We start from the raw sequence: 19355 nt of genomic DNA on the forward strand, positions 1-19355 counted from the left end.
CAGGACCAAGGCATAGTCGAGCGTGCGCACAGCACCCTCAAAAATCAATTAATTAGAATAAAAAAGGGGGAGCTGTACCCCCTAACCCCCCAGAATCAGTTAAATCATGCTCTTTTTATTCTTAATTTTTTAATTTTGGATGCTGAAGGCCACTCTGCAGCCCAAAGGCTTTGGCAGCCGAGTTCATCTAAGCACCAAGCCTTGGTGAGATGGAAGGATCCGCTTGATGGGGCTTGGCATGGGCCAGATCCGGTATTAATCTGGGGCCGAGGGCATGTGTGTGTTTTTCCACAGGATGCTGAAGCGCCGCGGTGGCTCCCGGAGAGGCTGGTACGGCATGCGTTCCAGAACGCCCCTGCGCGGCCGAGCTCCATCTCGACGGAATCCAGCGCCCCAGACCTCGGTGACGGAGACCCTCGCGCGACCGACCGACCAGGCGAGGAGGATGGTGCAGAACCAGAGAATGGAGGTCACTCCTGAACGGTTGTTTCTGGCTATGATAGCCCTGGTCGCGGCCGCCCCTAGAGCCTCTGCGGCGGTTCACTGGGCCTACCTGCCCAGTCCTCCATTGCTGCAACCTGTAACCTGGCAGCATGAGGAGGTGGTGATTTACACCAATGACACCTGGGCAGTGGGAGGACACTCTAGTATTCATATTCAGCCAGTGAAGGCTTCGAACTTTACTTATCATGGACACGCCAAGAATCAGCCCATCTGCTTTTCAAAAAATGATGGGGTAGCGGGCTGCTTTAAAATTGGCATTACTAAGTCTGAGTCCTTACTGCCGGTACTCAGCGGAGTCTTTTCTCTTGATGGCCGTCAACAGCCTTGGACTTTGTCGGTTTCAGATTGGACACGTTGGCATGTGGACCTATGGTATCCTAGTAAGATCGCTGTGGGCAGCGCCACAAATCCCCCGGAAGGGGTGCCTATCTGTGAACCTGATCTCACCAATCGTACAAAGCAACCACATTGGATGAACTGTAGAGGGAAACTTGGTGTATTAATCAATGCAACCGGGGGGTCCCCAATCCATGATTGGTCTGCTGCAGGCCCGGAATGGAAGGCCCTTGCCGAGTCTTTTTGGTCAGTGAACCAGGGGCCATTTCAAACTCAGCTGTAGCGACTCATTGCTGCCATGGGGGGAGACATCTATACCAATGACGAACGGGGAAATACAGCAGTCCTCATGGGGCCGACACAGCAGTTCCGTAAAATACAGACCTGTGTCCCACCGCCCTGTGCCCTACTCGTGGGCGCCCTGAATATTATTCGGGATGCCTCATATTGGCAGATCCAATGCAATAATTGTACCATCAGTAATTGTGTGTATAATGTATCTCTGAACTATCAACTTATGGTCATGTATCAACCCACCTTTGTAATGATTCCTGTAAATGTTTCTGGAGAATGGTATAATGATAGAGGGCTTCAGGTGATCAAAGAGGCCACCGAGCTCCTCCTGCGGAGCAAGAAATTTATCGGCCTCCTAATTGCAGGCATTACTGCCCTGGTGGCCGTCATTGCGGCCAGTGTCACCGCGGCCGTATCGCTGTCTCAAAGTATACAAACAGCACATCAGATGAATCAACTTAGTGCCAATGTTACTCAAGCACTAGGAACCCAGGAAGCGATAGATTTAAAAATAGAAGAAAGACTTAATGCACTCTATGACACCCTTACCATCATAGGGCGAGAAGTGCAAAGTTTAAAGCTACGGCTAGACTTAGACTGTCATGCTGATTTTAAACACATTTGCGTGACCCGTAAGGAATATAACAGCTCTTCCTACCCCTGGGACAGAGTGCAAAAGCATTTAGCAGGGGTCTGGCATGATGGTAATGTCTCTCTAGACTTAATACAACTCCATCAAGAAATTCTGGCCTTGAGGGAAGCGCCTAAGATAGACACCTCACTTGCAGAAATGGCGCAATCTTGGGTTAATGGAATGAGGGGACATTTCCTCTCAGCAACAGATTGGAAACATGGAATTCTCGGAGTGGCCGGATTGGCTACTCTCGTTGTCCTTGGTTTTTTAATAACACCCTGCATACTGAAAACACTCATGAGAGATATTAAAGTCCTAAAAATAGGACTACATACTCTCCACCTGCATACCCGCCCAAAAGCTTTAGAGCCTAAGTCTTTAGTTTAGAAAAGAAAGGGGGAGATGTGGGGAGCCGGCTGGCTGCCCCTCCTGAATAGTCTCCCTGGCAGGGTGCTGCCCTGGAGTCTCTCCAGGGGCTCGCCGACCCTAGCGTCGCCTTAGAGAGAAATCTCTGGCACGTTGACCCGCAGGGTGGGTCGGCAGAGCTAGCACCTCTGCCTGGTAGGGTGCTGCCCTGGAGTCTCTCCAGGGGCTCGCCGACCCTAGCGTCGCCTTAGAGAGAAATCTCTGGCACGTTGACCCGCAGGGTGGGTCGGCAGAGCTAGCACCTCTGCCTGGTAGGGTGCTGCCCTGGAGTCTCTCCAGGGGCTCGCCGACCCTAGCGTCGCCTTAGAGAGAAATCTCTGGCACGTTGACCCGCAGGGTGGGTCGGCAGAGCTAGCACCTCTGCCTCCTGTAGCTTAGTTAAGATTACATAGTGTCCTTTGCTTTAGGGAGTAGAAACCCTGCACAAAGACCTTGACTTGGAGACAGAGTGTCTAGAAAAACAAGAATGTTTGTGCAGAGCAGGAACTGGGTAAAAGGTCACTGTTTTGGGTATTGTGGTCTGGGTGCACTATAAAAAGCTTGTAATCAATAAACTCGGGGCGCAGCCCGGCTCAGCTCAGCTCAGCTCTGCCTTGGCTGTAGCCCTCCCGATCCCATCCTTTTCTATGAGTCTTTCTTTTCTAATCCTCACCCCCTCAATCAGGTCCTCGTTCGCCTGCCGGCTGGCCCCGGCAGAAGGGCATTTTGCAGTGAAATTCAGACGGGTATGTACAACAGGAAATTTCTATTGTTTGCAGAGTGAAAAAGCAGGATTGACTTCATGTTCACGATGAAATCCTTACATTTCCAAGTGATCTGAAGTAGGACTTTCACAAAAAGATGTGTTCCCGTTTCTGTGCTGAAAGGAGCTCCAAGCTGTGTATTCAGTGCTGGAGAGTGACACACACTACATACGTTACACAGCGTTAGGAGAGCACCAACATGCTTCAAACTGAAACTGCTACAAGGTGTGTGTAGCATGCAGAAAAACGGCTTGTCATTTGAAAGAAGAAGAGGAAACCAAACTCCAGGTACTGAAACGAGCACACCAGTATGGGTGTTGTGCATGTGAACAGTTTCAAGCAACAGCGCTTTCTCGACACTTGAAAACAGCTCTCTGAAAAAATTTCCAACGAAGAGGGATTGGGGAAAAGTTGAAAGACTTTCCAAAACCAACCCTAAAGAACTTAGACAAACAATGAATGTTGCAATAAGCCCATGCAAAAACGGTGCTTCTATGACAGAACTCCCGAGCAGGTAGATCCATTCTGCACAGTACAAAATGCATATGAATTCCTGGCAGAAAACTCACTACCGAAGGTTGAAATGCGTGTGTTTCTCTCTGAAAGAACACTCAGCCACTAGGCTTTTGCTTGCTTCTTCAAAGTCTTTGTAGAAACGTGTGTTTTCACAGCTGGAATACGTTTTGGGATGCATTGTTTCAATCTCTTGCAAGCCTCATGTTGTTTCTTAGGAAATGTGGAAAAATAAGGAGTATGTTTCGCAAGTCAATTGAAATCCAGTGAAACGCACACTGCATCACTCTTGCTGAAACACGCTCTTTCTCCTAATGTGTTGAGAACTTTCAAGAAACCAGAAAAGAAGGGCATTTTGCAGTGAAATTCAGACGGGCATGTACAAGAGGTCATTTCTATTGTTTGCAGAGTGCAAAAGCATGATTGACTTCATGTTCTCGATGAAACCCTTAAATTTCTAAGTGATCTGAAGGAGGAGTTTCACAAAAGATGTGTTTGCATGTCTGTGGTGAAAGGAGCACTAAGTTGTGTATTCAGTGCTGGAGAGTGACACACTCTACATAGGTTACACAGCGTTTGTAGGGCACCAACATGCTGCAAACTGAAAGTGCTACAAGGTGTGTGTAGCATGCAGAAAGAAGGCTTGTCATTTCAAAGAAAGAAGAGAAAACCAAAGTCCAGGTAGTGAAATGAGCACACCAGAATGGGAGTTGTGCATGTGGACAGTTTCAAGCAGCAGCTCTTTGTGGACACTTGGAAACAGCGCTGTGAAAAAATTTCGTACGAAACTGGATATGCCCAAAGTTGAAAGACCTTCCAAAACCAACCCTAAAGAACTTAGCCAAACAATGAATGTTGCAATAAGCTCCTGCAGGAAAGGTGCTTCTATGACACAACCCCCTAGCAGGTAGCTACATTCTGCACAGTACGAAATGCATCTGAATTCCTGGCTAAAAACTCAATCCAGAAGGAAGAAATGCGTGTGTTTCTCTCTGAAAGAACACTCAACCACTAGACTTTTGCTTTCTCCTTCAAAGTCTTTGTAGAAACGTGTGTTTTCACTGCTCGAAAACGTTTTCGGATGCATTGTTTCAATATCTTGCAAGCCTCATGTTGTTTCTTACACAATGTGGAAAATAAGGAGTATGTTTCCCAAATCACTTCAAGTCCAGGAAAACGCACACTGCATCACTCTTGCTGAAACACGCTCTTCCTCTTATGTGTTGAAAACTTTCAAGAAACCTGAAAAGAATGGCATTTTGCAGTGAAATTCAGACGGCCATGTACAAAAGGACATTTCTATTGGTTGCAGAGTGCAAAACCATGATCGACTTCATTTTCTTGATGAAAACGCTTACATTTCTAAGAGACCTAAAGTAGGACTTTTACAAAAAGATATGTTTGCGTGCCTGCGGTGAAAGGAGCTCTAAATTGTCTATTCAGTGCTAGAGAGTGACACACTCTACATAGGTTACACAGCGTTTTTAGAGCACCAACATGGTTCGAACTGAAACTGCTACAAAGTGTGTGTAGCATGCAGAGAGAAGGCTTGTCATTTCAAAGAAAGAAGAGGAAACCAAAATCCAGGTTGTGAAACGAGCACACCAGTATGGGAGATGTGCATATGGACAGATTCAAGCAGCAGCTCTTTGTGGACATTTGGTAACAACGCTGTTAAAAAATTTCGTACGAAACTGGATTTGGCCAAAGTTCAAACACCTTCCCAAACCAACCCTAAAGAACTTAGCCCAACAATGAATGTTGCAATAAGCTCCTGCAGGAAAGGTGCTTCTATCACACAACACCCGAGCAGGTAGCTACATTCTGCCCAGTACAAAATGCATCTGAATTCCTGGATGAAAACTCAGTCCAGAAGGAAGAAATGCGTGTGTTTCGCTATGAAAGAACACTGAGCCACTAGGCTTGGGTTGCTCCTTCAAAGTCTTTGTAGAAACGTGTGTTTTCACTGCTGCAATACGTTTTGGGATGCATTGTTTCAATCTCTTGCAAGCCTCATATTTTTTCTTACACAATGTGGCAAAATAAGGAGTATGTTTCCCAAATCACTTCAAATCCAGGAAAACGCACACTGCATCACTCTTGCTCAAACACACTCTTTCTCCTAATGTGTTGAGAACTTTCAAGAAACCAGAAACGAAGGGCATTTTGCAGTGAAATTCAGACAGGCCTGTACAAGAAGTCATTTCTATTGGTTGCAGAGAGAAAAAGCATGATTGACTTCATGTTCTCAATGAAACCCTTACTTTTTCAAGTCACCTCAAGTAGGACTTTTACAAAAAGATGTGTCTCCCTGTCTCTGGTGAAAGGAGCTCTAACCCTAAAGAACTTAGCCAAACAGTGAATGTTGCAATAAGCTCCTGCAGCAACGGTGCTTCTTTGACACAACTCCCGAGCAGGTAGATAATTTCTGCAGAGTACAAAATTCATATGAATTCCTGGCAGAAATCTCACTCCAGAAGGTTGAAGTGCGTGTTTTTTTCTCAGAAAGAACACTCAGCCACTAGGATTTTGCTTGCTCATTCAAAGTCTTTGTAGAAACATGTGTTTTCACTGCTGCAACACGTTTTGGGATGCATTGTTTCAATCTCTTGCAAGCCTCATGTTGTTTCTTAGACAATGTGGAAAAATAAGGAGTATGTTTCCCAAGTCACTTGAAATCCAGGAAAACGCACACTGCATCACTCTTGCTCAAACACGGTCTATCACGTAATGTGTTGAGAACTTTCAAGAAACCAGAAAAGAAGGGCATTTTGCAGTGAAATTCAGACGGGTATGTACAACAGGACATTTCTATTGTTTGCAGAGTGAAAAAGCACCATTGACTTCATGTTCTCCATGAAACCCTTAAATTTCTATGTGATATGAAGGAGGACTTTCACAAAAAGTTGTGTTTGCGTGTCTGTGGTATAAGGAGCTCTCAGATGTGTATTTAGTGCTGGAGAGTGACAAACTCTACATAGGTTACACTGCGTTTGTGAGCACCAACATGCTTCAAACTGAAACTGCTACAGGGTGTGTGTAGCATACAGAAAGAAGGCTTGTCATTTCAAAGAAAGAAGAGGAAACCAAACCCCAGGTAGTGAAACGAGCACACCAGTATGGGAGTTGTGCATGTGGACAGTTTCAAGCAGCAGCTCTTTGTGGACACTTGGGAACAGCGCTGTGAAAAAATTACGTACGAAGCGGGATTGGGCCAAAGTTGAAAGACCTTCCAAAACCAACCCTAAAGAACTTAGCCAAACAATGAATGTGGCAATAAACTCCTGCAGGAAAGGTGCATCTATGACACAACTCCCGAGCAGGTAGCTACATTCTGCACAGTACAAAATGCATATGAATTCCAGTCTGAATACTCACTCCAGATTAATGAAATGCATGTGTTTCTCTCTGGAAGAACACTCAGCCACTAGGCTTTTGCTTGCTCCTTCAAACTCTTTGTGGAAACGTGTGTTTTCACTCTTAGAATACGTTTTGGGATGCATTGTTTCAATCTCTTGCAAACCTCATGTTGTTTCTTAGACAATGTGGAAAAACAAGGAGTATGTCTCCCAAACCACTTGTAATCCAGGAAAACGCAAACTGCATCACCCTTGCTCAAACACGCTCTTTCTCCTAATGTGTTGAGAACTTTCAAGAAACCAGAAAAGAAGGGCATTTTGTAGTGAAATTCAGACGGGTATGTACAACAGGACAATTCTATTGTTTGCAGAGTTCAAAACTATGATTGACTATTTGTTCTCGAAGAAACGCTGACATTTCCAAGTGACCTGAAGTAGGACTTTCTGAAAAAGATGTGTTTGCGTGTCTGTGGTAAAAGGAGCTCTCAGTTGTGTATTCAGTGCTAGAGAGTGACACACTCTACATAGGTTACACAGCATTTGGAGAGCACCAACATGCTTCAAACTGAAACTTCTACAAGGTGTGTGTAGCATGCAGAAAGAAGGCTTGTCATTTCAAAGAAAGAAGAGGAAACCAAACCCCAGGTAGTGAAACGAGCACACCAGTATGGGAGTTGTGCATGTGGACAGTTTCAAGCAGCAGCTCTTTGTGGACAATTGGGAACAGCGCTGTGAAAAAATTACGTACGAAGCGGCATTGGGCCAAAGTTGAAAGACCTTCCAAAACCAACCCTAAAGAACTTAGGCAAACAATGAATGTTGCAATAAGCTCCTGCAGGAAAGGTGCATCTATGACACAACTCCCGAGCAGGTAGCTACATTCTGCACAGTACAAAATGCATATGAATTCCAGGCTGAATACTCACTCCAGAAGGATGAAATGCATGTGTTTCTCTCTGGAAGAACACTCAGCCACTAGGCTTTTGCTTGCTCCTTCAAACTCTTTGTAGAAACATGTGTTTTCACTCTTAGAATACATTTTGGGATGCATTGTTTCAATCTCTTGCAAACCTCATGTTGTTTCTTAGACAATGTGGAAAAACAAGGAGTATGTTTCCCAAGTCACTTGAAATCCAGGAAAACGCACACTGCATCACTCTTGCTCAAACACGCTCTTTCTCCTAATGTGTTGAGCACTTTCAAGAAACCAGAAAAGAAGAGCATTTTGCAGTGAATTTCAGACGGGCATGTACAAGAGCTCATTTCTATTGTTTGCAGAGTTCAAAAGCAGGATTGACTTCATGTTCACGATGAAATCCTTACATTTCCAAGTGATCTGAAGTAGGACTTTCACAAAAAGATGTGTTTCCGTTTCTGTGCTGAAAGGAGCTCCAAGCTGTGTAATCAGTGCTGGAGAGTGACACACACTACATATGTTACACAGCGTTAGGAGAGCACCAACATGCTTCAAACTGAAACTGCTACAAGGTGTGTGTAGCATGCAGAAAAACAGCTTGTCATTTGAAAGAAGAAGAGGAAACCAAACTCCAGGTACTGAAACGAGCACACCAGTATGGGAGTTGTGCACGTGAACAGTTTCAAGCAACAGCGCTTTCTCGACACTTGAAAACAGCTCTGTGAAAAAATTTCCTACGAAGAGGGATTGGGCGAAAGTTGAAAGACCTTCCAAAACCAACCCTAAAGAACTTAGACAAACAATGAATGTTGCAATAAACCCATGCAAAAACGGTGCTTCTATGACAGAATTCCCGAGCAGGTAGATCCATTCTGCACAGTACAAAATGCATATGAATTCCCGGCAGAAAACTCACACCAGAAGGTGGAAATGCGTGTGTTTTTCTCTGAAAGAACACTCAGCCACTAGGCTTTTGCTTGCTCCTTCAAAGTCTTTGTAGAAACGTGTGTTTTCACAGCTGGAATACGTTTTGGGATGCATTGTTTCAATCTCTTGCAAGCCTCATGTTGTTTCTTAGGAAATGTGGAAAAATAAGGAGTATGTTTCGCAAGTCAATTGAAATCCAGGGAAACGCACACTGCATCACTCTTGCTGAAACACGCTCTTTCTCCTAATGTGTTGAGAACTTTCAAGAAACCAGAAAAGAAGGGCATTTTGCAGTGAAATTCAGACGGGCATGTACAAGAGGTCATTTCTATTGTTTGCAGAGTGCAAAAGCATGATTGACTTCATGTTCTCGATGAAACCCTTAAATTTCTAAGTGATCTGAAGGAGGAGTTTCACAAAAGATGTGTTTGCATGTCTGTGGTGAAAGGAGCACTAAGTTGTGTATTCAGTGCTGGAGAGTGACACACTCTACATAGGTTACACAGCGTTTGTAGAGCACCAACATGCTGCAAACTGAAACTGCTACAAGGTGTGTGTAGCATGCAGAAAGAAGGCTTGTCATTTCAAAGAAAGAAGAGAAAACCAAAGTCCAGGTATTGAAATGAGCACACCAGAATGGGAGTTGTGCATGTGGACAGTTTCAAGCAGCAGCTCTTTGTGGACACTTGGGAACAGCGCTGTGAAAAAATTTCGTACGAAACTGGATATGCCCAAAGTTGAAAGACCTTCCAAAACCAACCCTAAAGAACTTAGCCAAACAATGAATGTTGCAATAAGCTCCTGCAGGAAAGGTGCTTCTATGACACAACCCCCTAGCAGGTAGCTACATTCTGCACAGTACGAAATGCATCTGAATTCCTGGCTAAAAACTCAATCCAGAAGGAAGAAATGCGTGTGTTTCTCTCTGAAAGAACACTCAGCCACTAGACTTTTGCTTTCTCCTTCAAAGTCTTTGTAGAAACGTGTGTTTTCACTGCTCGAATACGTTTTCGGATGCATTGTTTCAATATCTTGCAAGCCTTATGTTGTTTCTTACACAATGTGGAAAATAAGGAGTATGTTTCCCAAATCACTTCAAGTCCAGGAAAACGCACACTGCATCACTCTTGCTCAAGCACGCTATTCCTCTTATGTGTTGAAAACTTTCAAGAAACCAGAAAAGAATGGCATTTTGCAGTGAAATTCAGACGGCCATGTACAAAAGGACATTTCTATTGGTTGCAGAGTGCAAAACCATGATCGACTTCATTTTCTCGATGAAAACGCTTACATTTCTAAGAGACCTAAAGTAGGACTTTTACAAAAAGATATGTTTGCATGCCTGCGGTGAAAGGAGCTCTAAATTGTCTACTCAGTGCTAGAGAGTGACACACTCTACATAGGTTACACAGCGTTTTTAGAGCACCATCATGGTTCGAACTGAAACTGCTACAAAGTGTGTGTAGCATGGAGAGAGAAGGCTTGTCATTTCAAAGAAAGAAGAGGAAACCAAAACCCAGGTTGTGAAATGAGAACACGAGTATAGGAGATGTGCATGTGGACAGATTCAAGCAGCAGCTCTTTGTGGACATTTGGTAACAACGCTGTTAAAAAATTTCGTACGAAACTGGATATGGCCAAAGTTCAAACACCTTCCCAAACCAACCCTAAAGAACTTAGCCAAACAATGAATGTTGCAATAACCTCCTGCAGGAAAGGTGCTTCTATGACACAACACCCGAGCAGGTAGCTACATTCTGCACAGTACAAAATGCATCTGAATTCCTGGCTGAAAACTCAGTCCAGAAGGAAGAAATGCGTGTGTTTCGCTATGAAAGAACACTGAGCCACTAGGCTTTTGGTTGCTCCTTCAAAGTCTTTGTAGAAACGTGTGTTTTCACTGCTGCAATACGTTTTGGGATGCATTGTTTCAATCTCTTGCAAGCCTCATATTTTTTCTTACACAATGTGGCAAAATAAGGAGTATGTTTCCCAAATCACTTCAAATCCAGGAAAACGCACACTGCATCACTCTTGCTCAAACACGCTCTTTCTCCTAATGTGTTGCGAACTTTCAAGAAACCAGAAACGAAGGGCATTTTGCAGTGAAATTCAGACAGGCCTGTACAAGATGTCATTTCCATTGGTTGCAGAGTGAAAAAGCATGATTGACTTCATGTTCTCAATGAAACCCTTACTTTTTCAAGTCACCTCAAGTAGGACTTTTACAAAAAGATGTGTCTCCCTGTCTGTGGTGAAAGGAGCTCTAACCCTAAAGAACTTAGCCAAACAATGAATGTTGCAATAAGCTCCTGCAGCAAAGGTGCTTCTATGACACAACTCCCGAGCAGGTAGATCATTTCTGCAGAGTAAAAAATGCATATGAATTCCTGGCAGAAAACTCACTCCAGAAGTTTGAAATGCGTGTTTTTTTCTCAGAAAGAACACTCAGCCACTAGGCTTTTGCTTGCTCATTCAAAGTCTTTGTAGAAACATGTGTTTTCACTGCTGCAATACGTTTTGGGATGCATTGTTTCAATCTCTTGCAAGCCTCATGCTGTTTCTTAGACAATGTGGAAAAATAAGGAGTATGTTTCCCAAGTCACTTGAAATCCAGGAAAACACACACTGCATCACTCTTGCTCAAACACGCTCTATCTCCTAATGTGTTGAGAACTTTCAAGAAACCAGAAAAGAAGGGCATTTTGCAGTGAAATTCAGACGGGTATGTACAACAGGACATTTCTATTGTTTGCAGAGTGAAAAAGCACGATTGATTTCATGTTCTCCATAAAACCCTTAAATTTCTATGTGATCTGAAGGAGGACTGTCACAAAAAGGTGTGTTTGCGTGTCTGTGGTATAAGGAGGCCTCAATTGTGTATTTAGTGCTGGAGAGTGACAAACTCTACATAGGTTACACAGCGTTTGTGAGCACCAACATGCTTCAAACTGAAACTGCTACAAGGTGTGTGTAGCATGCAGAAAGAAGGCTTGTCATTTCAAAGAAAGAACAGAAAACAAAAGTCCAGGTAGTGAAACGAGCACACCAGTATGGGAGTTGTGCATGTGGACAGTTTCAAGCAGCAGCTCTTTGTGGACACTTGGGAACAGCGCTGTGAAAAAATTTCGTACGACGCGGGATTGGGCCAAAGTTGAAAGACCTTGCAAAACCAACCCTAAAGAACTTAGCCAAACAATGAATGTGGCAATAAACTCCTGCAGGAAAGGTGCATCTATGACACAACTCCCGAGCAGGTAGCTACATTCTGCACAGTACAAAATGCATATGAATTCCAGGCTGAATACTCACTCCCGAAGGATGAAATGCATGTGTTTCTCTCTGGAAGAACACTCAGCCACTAGGCTTTTGCTTGCTCCTTCAAAGTCTTTGTAGAAACGTGTGTTTTCACTGCTGCAATACGGTTTGGGATGTATTGTTTCAATCTCTTGCAAGTCTCATGTTTTTTCTTACACAATGTGGAAAAATAAGGAGTATGTTTCCCAAATCACTTCAAATCCAGGAAAACGCACACTGCATTATTCTTGCTCAAACACGCTCTTTCTCCTAATGTGTTGAGAACTTTCAAGAAACCAGAAATGAAGGGCATTTTGCAATGAAATTCAGACGGGCCTGTACAAGAAGTCATTTCTATCGGTTGCAGAGTGAAAAAGCATGATTGACTTCATGTTCTCAATGAAACCCTTACTTTTCCAAGTCACCTCAAGTAGGACTTTTACAAAAAGATGTGTCTCCCTGTCTGTGGTGAAAGGAGCTCTAACCCTAAAGAACTTAGCCAAACAATGAATGTTGCAATAAGCTCCTGCAGCAAAGGTGCTTCTTTGACACAACTCCCGAGCAGGTAGATCATTTCTGCAGAGTACAAAATGCATATGAATTCCTGGCAGAAAACTCACTCCAGAAGGTTGAAATGCGTGTTTTTTTCTCAGAAAGAACACTCAGACACTAGGCTTTTCTTGCTCATTCAAAGTCTTTGTAGAAACTTGTGTTTTCACTGCTGCAATACGTTTTGGGATGCATTGTTTCAATCTCTTGCAAGCCTCATGTTGTTTCTTAGACAATGTGGAAAAATAAGGAGTATGTTTCCCAAGTCACTTGAAATCCAGGAAAACGCACACTGCATCACTCTTGCTCAAACACGCTCTATCTCCTAATGTGTTGAGAACTTTCAAGAAACCAGAAAGGAAGGGCATTTTGCAGTGAAATTCAGACGGGTATGTACAACAGGACATTTCTATTGTTTGCAGAGTGAAAAAGCACGATTGACTTCATGTTCTCCATGAAACCCTTAAATTGCTATGTGATCTGAAGGAGGATTTTCACAAAAAGGTGTGTTTGCGTGTCTGTGGTATAAGGAGCTCTCAGATGTGTATTCAGTGCTGGAGAGTGACACACTCTACATAGGTCACAGAGTTTTGTGATCACCAACATGCTTCAAACTGAAACTGCTACAAGGTGTGTGTAGCATGCAGAAAGAAGGCTTGTCATTTCAAAGAAAGAAGAGAAAACCAAACCCCAAGTAGTGAAACGAGCACACCAGTATGGGAGTTGTGCATGTGGACAGTTTCAAGCAGCAGCTCTTTGTGGACACTTGGGAACAGCGCTGTGAAAAAATTACGTACGAAGCGGGATTGGGCCAAAGTTGAAAGACCTTCCAAAACCAACCCTAAAGAACTTAGCCAAACAATGAATGTGGCAATAAACTCCTGCAGGAAAGGTGCATCTATGACACAACTCCCGAGCAGGTAGCTACATTCTGCACAGTACAAAATGCATATGAATTCCAGTCTGAATACTCACTCCAGATTAATGAAATGCATGTGTTTCTCTCTGGAAGAACACTCAGCCACTAGGCTTTTGCTTGCTCCTTCAAACTCTTTGTGGAAACGTGTGTTTTCACTCTTAGAATACGTTTTGGGATGCATTGTTTCAATCTCTTGCAAACCTCATGTTGTTTCTTAGACAATGTGGAAAAACAAGGAGTATGTTTCCCAAACCACTTGTAATCCAGGAAAACGCAAACTGCATCACCCTTGCTCAAACACGCTCTTTCTCCTAATGTGTTGAGAACTTTCAAGAAACCAGAAAAGAAGGGCATTTTGTAGTGAAATTCAGACGGGTATGTACAACAGGACAATTCTATTGTTTGCAGAGTTCAAAACTATGATTGACTATTTGTTCTCGAAGAAACGCTGACATTTCCAAGTGACCTGAAGTAGGACTTTCTGAAAAAGATGTGTTTGCGTGTCTGTGGTAAAAGGAGCTCTCAGTTGTGTATTCAGTGCTAGAGAGTGACACACTCTACATAGGTTACACAGCATTTGGAGAGCACCAACATGCTTCAAACTGAAACTTCTACAAGGTGTGTGTAGCATGCAGAAAGAAGGCTTGTCATTTCAAAGAAAGAAGAGGAAACCAAACCCCAGGTAGTGAAACGAGCACACCAGTATGGGAGTTGTGCATGTGGACAGTTTCAAGCAGCAGCTCTTTGTGGACAATTGGGAACAGCGCTGTGAAAAAATTACGTACGAAGCGGCATTGGGCCAAAGTTGAAAGACCTTCCAAAACCAACCCTAAAGAACTTAGGCAAACAATGAATGTTGCAATAAGCTCCTGCAGGAAAGGTGCATCTATGACACAACTCCCGAGCAGGTAGCTACATTCTGCACAGTACAAAATGCATATGAATTCCAGGCTGAATACTCACTCCAGAAGGATGAAATGCATGTGTTTCTCTCTGGAAGAACACTCAGCCACTAGGCTTTTGCTTGCTCCTTCAAACTCTTTGTAGAAACATGTGTTTTCACTCTTAGAATACATTTTGGGATGCATTGTTTCAATCTCTTGCAAACCTCATGTTGTTTCTTAGACAATGTGGAAAAACAAGGAGTATGTTTCCCAAGTCACTTGAAATCCAGGAAAACGCACACTGCATCACTCTTGCTCAAACACGCTCTTTCTCCTAATGTGTTGAGCACTTTCAAGAAACCAGAAAAGAAGAGCATTTTGCAGTGAATTTCAGACGGGCATGTACAAGAGCTCATTTCTATTGTTTGCAGAGTTCAAAAGCAGGATTGACTTCATGTTCACGATGAAATCCTTACATTTCCAAGTGATCTGAAGTAGGACTTTCACAAAAAGATGTGTTTCCGTTTCTGTGCTGAAAGGAGCTCCAAGCTGTGTAATCAGTGCTGGAGAGTGACACACACTACATATGTTACACAGCGTTAGGAGAGCACCAACATGCTTCAAACTGAAACTGCTACAAGGTGTGTGTAGCATGCAGAAAAACAGCTTGTCATTTGAAAGAAGAAGAGGAAACCAAACTCCAGGTACTGAAACGAGCACACCAGTATGGGAGTTGTGCACGTGAACAGTTTCAAGCAACAGCGCTTTCTCGACACTTGAAAACAGCTCTGTGAAAAAATTTCCTACGAAGAGGGATTGGGCGAAAGTTGAAAGACCTTCCAAAACCAACCCTAAAGAACTTAGACAAACAATGAATGTTGCAATAAACCCATGCAAAAACGGTGCTTCTATGACAGAATTCCCGAGCAGGTAGATCCATTCTGCACAGTACAAAATGCATATGAATTCCCGGCAGAAAACTCACACCAGAAGGTGGAAATGCGTGTGTTTTTCTCTGAAAGAACACTCAGCCACTAACTTTGCTTGCTCCTTCAAAGTCTTTGTAGAAACGTGTGTTTTCACAGCTGGAATACGTTTTGGGATGCATTGTTTCAATCTCTTGCAAGCCTCATGTTGTTTCTTAGGAAATGTGGAAAAATAAGGAGTATGTTTCGCAAGTCAATTGAAATCCAGGGAAACGCACACTGCATCACTCTTGCTGAAACACGCTCTTTCTCCTAATGTGTTGAGAACTTTCAAGAAACCAGAAAAGAAGGGCATTTTGCAGTGAAATTCAGACGGGCATGTACAAGAGGTCATTTCTATTGTTTGCAGAGTGCAAAAGCATGATTGACTTCATGTTCTCGATGAAACCCTTAAATTTCTAAGTGATCTGAAGGAGGAGTTTCACAAAAGATGTGTTTGCATGTCTGTGGTGAAAGGAGCACTAAGTTGTGTATTCAGTGCTGGAGAGTGACACACTCTACATAGGTTACACAGCGTTTGTAGAGCACCAACATGCTGCAAACTGAAACTGCTACAAGGTGTGTGTAGCATGCAGAAAGAAGGCTTGTCATTTCAAAGAAAGAAGAGAAAACCAAAGTCCAGGTATTGAAATGAGCACACCAGAATGGGAGTTGTGCATGTGGACAGTTTCAAGCAGCAGCTCTTTGTGGACACTTGGGAACAGCGCTGTGAAAAAATTTCGTACGAAACTGGATATGCCCAAAGTTGAAAGACCTTCCAAAACCAACCCTAAAGAACTTAGCCAAACAATGAATGTTGCAATAAGCTCCTGCAGGAAAGGTGCTTCTATGACACAACCCCCTAGCAGGTAGCTACATTCTGCACAGTACGAAATGCATCTGAATTCCTGGCTAAAAACTCAATCCAGAAGGAAGAAATGCGTGTGTTTCTCTCTGAAAGAACACTCAGCCACTAGACTTTTGCTTTCTCCTTCAAAGTCTTTGTAGAAACGTGTGTTTTCACTGCTCGAATACGTTTTCGGATGCATTGTTTCAATATCTTGCAAGCCTTATGTTGTTTCTTACACAATGTGGAAAATAAGGAGTATGTTTCCCAAATCACTTCAAGTCCAGGAAAACGCACACTGCATCACTCTTGCTCAAGCACGCTATTCCTCTTATGTGTTGAAAACTTTCAAGAAACCAGAAAAGAATGGCATTTTGCAGTGAAATTCAGACGGCCATGTACAAAAGGACATTTCTATTGGTTGCAGAGTGCAAAACCATGATCGACTTCATTTTCTCGATGAAAACGCTTACATTTCTAAGAGACCTAAAGTAGGACTTTTACAAAAAGATATGTTTGCATGCCTGCGGTGAAAGGAGCTCTAAATTGTCTACTCAGTGCTAGAGAGTGACACACTCTACATAGGTTACACAGCGTTTTTAGAGCACCAACATGGTTCGAACTGAAACTGCTACAAAGTGTGTGTAGCATGGAGAGAGAAGGCTTGTCATTTCAAAGAAAGAAGAGGAAACCAAAACCCAGGTTGTGAAATGAGAACACGAGTATGGGAGATGTGCATGTGGACAGATTCAAGCAGCAGCTCTTTGTGGACATTTGGTAACAACGCTGTTAAAAAATTTCGTACGAAACTGGATATGGCCAAAGTTCAAACACCTTCCCAAACCAACCCTAAAGTACTTAGCCAAACAATGAATGTTGCAATAACCTCCTGCAGGAAAGGTGCTTCTATGACACAACACCCGAGCAGGTAGCTACATTCTGCACAGTACAAAATGCATCTGAATTCCTGGCTGAAAACTCAGTCCAGAAGGAAGAAATGCGTGTGTTTCGCTATGAAAGAACACTGAGCCACTAGGCTTTTGGTTGCTCCTTCAAAGTCTTTGTAGAAACGTGTGTTTTCACTGCTGCAATACGTTTTGGGATGCATTGTTTCAATCTCTTGCAAGCCTCATATTTTTTCTTACACAATGTGGCAAAATAAGGAGTATGTTTCCCAAATCACTTCAAATCCAGGAAAACGCACACTGCATCACTCTTGCTCAAACACGCTCTTTCTCCTAATGTGTTGCGAACTTTCAAGAAACCAGAAACGAAGGGCATTTTGCAGTGAAATTCAGACAGGCCTGTACAAGAAGTCATTTCCATTGGTTGCAGAGTGAAAAAGCATGATTGACTTCATGTTCTCAATGAAACCCTTACTTTTTCAAGTCACCTCAAGTAGGACTTTTACAAAAAGATGTGTCTCCCTGTCTGTGGTGAAAGGAGCTCTAACCCTCAGGAACTTAGCCAAACAATGAATGTTGCAATAAGCTCCTGCAGCAAAGGTGCTTCTATGACACAACTCCCGAGCAGGTAGATCATTTCTGCAGAGTAAAAAATGCATATGAATTCCTGGCAGAAAACTCACTCCAGAAGTTTGAAATGCGTGTTTTTTTCTCAGAAAGAAAACTCAGCCACTAGGCTTTTGCTTGCTCATTCAAAGTTTTTGTAGAAACATGTGTTTTCACTGCTGCAATATGTTTTGGGATGCATTGTTTCAATCTCTTGCAAGCCTCATGTTGTTTCTTAAACAATGTGGAAAAATGAGGAGTATGTTTCCCAAGTCACTTGAAATCAAGGAAAACGCACACTGCATCACTCTTGCTCAAACACGCTCTATCTCCTAATGTGTTGAGAACTTTCAAGAAACCAGAAATGAAGGGCATTTTGCAGTGAAATTCAGACGGGCCTGTACAAGAAGTCATTTCTATTGGTTGCAGAGTGAAAAAGCATGATTGACTTCATGTTCTCAATGAAACCCTTACTTTTCCAAGTCACCTCAAGTAGGACTTTTACAAAATGATGTGTCTCCCTGTCTGTGGTGAAAGGAGCTCTAACCATAAGAACTTTGCCAAACAATGAATGTTGCAATAAGCTCCTGCAGCAAACGTGCTTCTATGACACAACTCCCGAGCAGGTAGATCATTTCTGCAGAGTACAAAATGCATATGAATTCCTGGCAGAAATCTCACCCCAGAAGGTTGAAATGCGTGTTTTTTTCTCAGAAAGAACACTCAGCCACTAGGCTTTTGCTTGCTCATTCAAAGTCTTTGTAGAAACATGTGTTTTCACTGCTGCAATACGTTTTGGGATGCATTGTTTCAATCTCTTGCAAGCCTCATGCTGTTTCTTAGACAATGTGGAAAAATAAGGAGTATGTTTCCCAAGTCACTTGAAATCCAGGAAAACACACACTGCATCACTCTTGCTCAAACACGCTCTATCTCCTAATGTGTTGAGAACTTTCAAGAAACCAGAAAAGAAGGGCATTTTGCAGTGAAATTCAGACGGGTATGTACAACAGGACATTTCTATTGTTTGCAGAGTGAAAAAGCACGATTGATTTCATGTTCTCCATAAAACCCTTAAATTTCTATGTGATCTGAAGGAGGACTGTCACAAAAAGGTGTGTTTGCGTGTCTGTGGTATAAGGAGGCCTCAATTGTGTATTTAGTGCTGGAGAGTGACAAACTCTACATAGGTTACACAGCGTTTGTGAGCACCAACATGCTTCAAACTGAAACTGCTACAAGGTGTGTGTAGCATGCAGAAAGAAGGCTTGTCATTTCAAAGAAAGAACAGAAAACAAAAGTCCAGGTAGTGAAACGAGCACACCAGTATGGGAGTTGTGCATGTGGACAGTTTCAAGCAGCAGCTCTTTGTGGACACTTGGGAACAGCGCTGTGAAAAAATTTCGTACGACGCGGGATTGGGCCAAAGTTGAAAGACCTTGCAAAACCAACCCTAAAGAACTTAGCCAAACAATGAATGTGGCAATAAACTCCTGCAGGAAAGGTGCATCTATGACACAACTCCCGAGCAGGTAGCTACATTCTGCACAGTACAAAATGCATATGAATTCCAGGCTGAATACTCACTCCCGAAGGATGAAATGCATGTGTTTCTCTCTGGAAGAACACTCAGCCACTAGGCTTTTGCTTGCTCCTTCAAAGTCTTTGTAGAAACGTGTGTTTTCACTGCTGCAATACGGTTTGGGATGTATTGTTTCAATCTCTTGCAAG

General features: G+C 43.0%; 1 protein-coding gene across 1 annotated transcript; it reads left to right on the forward strand.

The window, feature by feature from the left end:
• Positions 1-850: 850 nt before the first annotated feature.
• Positions 851-2810, forward strand: LOC308552086 (endogenous retrovirus group K member 13-1 Env polyprotein-like). Its single transcript, XM_081163046.1, has 2 exons — positions 851-2218; positions 2334-2810. The coding sequence occupies exon 1, from the start codon at positions 1139-1141 to the stop codon at positions 2153-2155; it is 1017 nt and encodes a 338-aa protein (XP_081019172.1). The 5' UTR covers positions 851-1138; the 3' UTR covers positions 2156-2218; positions 2334-2810.
• The last annotated feature ends 16545 nt before the right edge of the window (positions 2811-19355 follow it).

Source organism: Miniopterus schreibersii (assembly GCF_964146895.1).
Source record: "Miniopterus schreibersii genome assembly, contig: HAP1_SCAFFOLD_178, whole genome shotgun sequence".
In the NCBI taxonomy this organism is placed as follows: domain Eukaryota; kingdom Metazoa; phylum Chordata; class Mammalia; order Chiroptera; family Miniopteridae; genus Miniopterus; species Miniopterus schreibersii.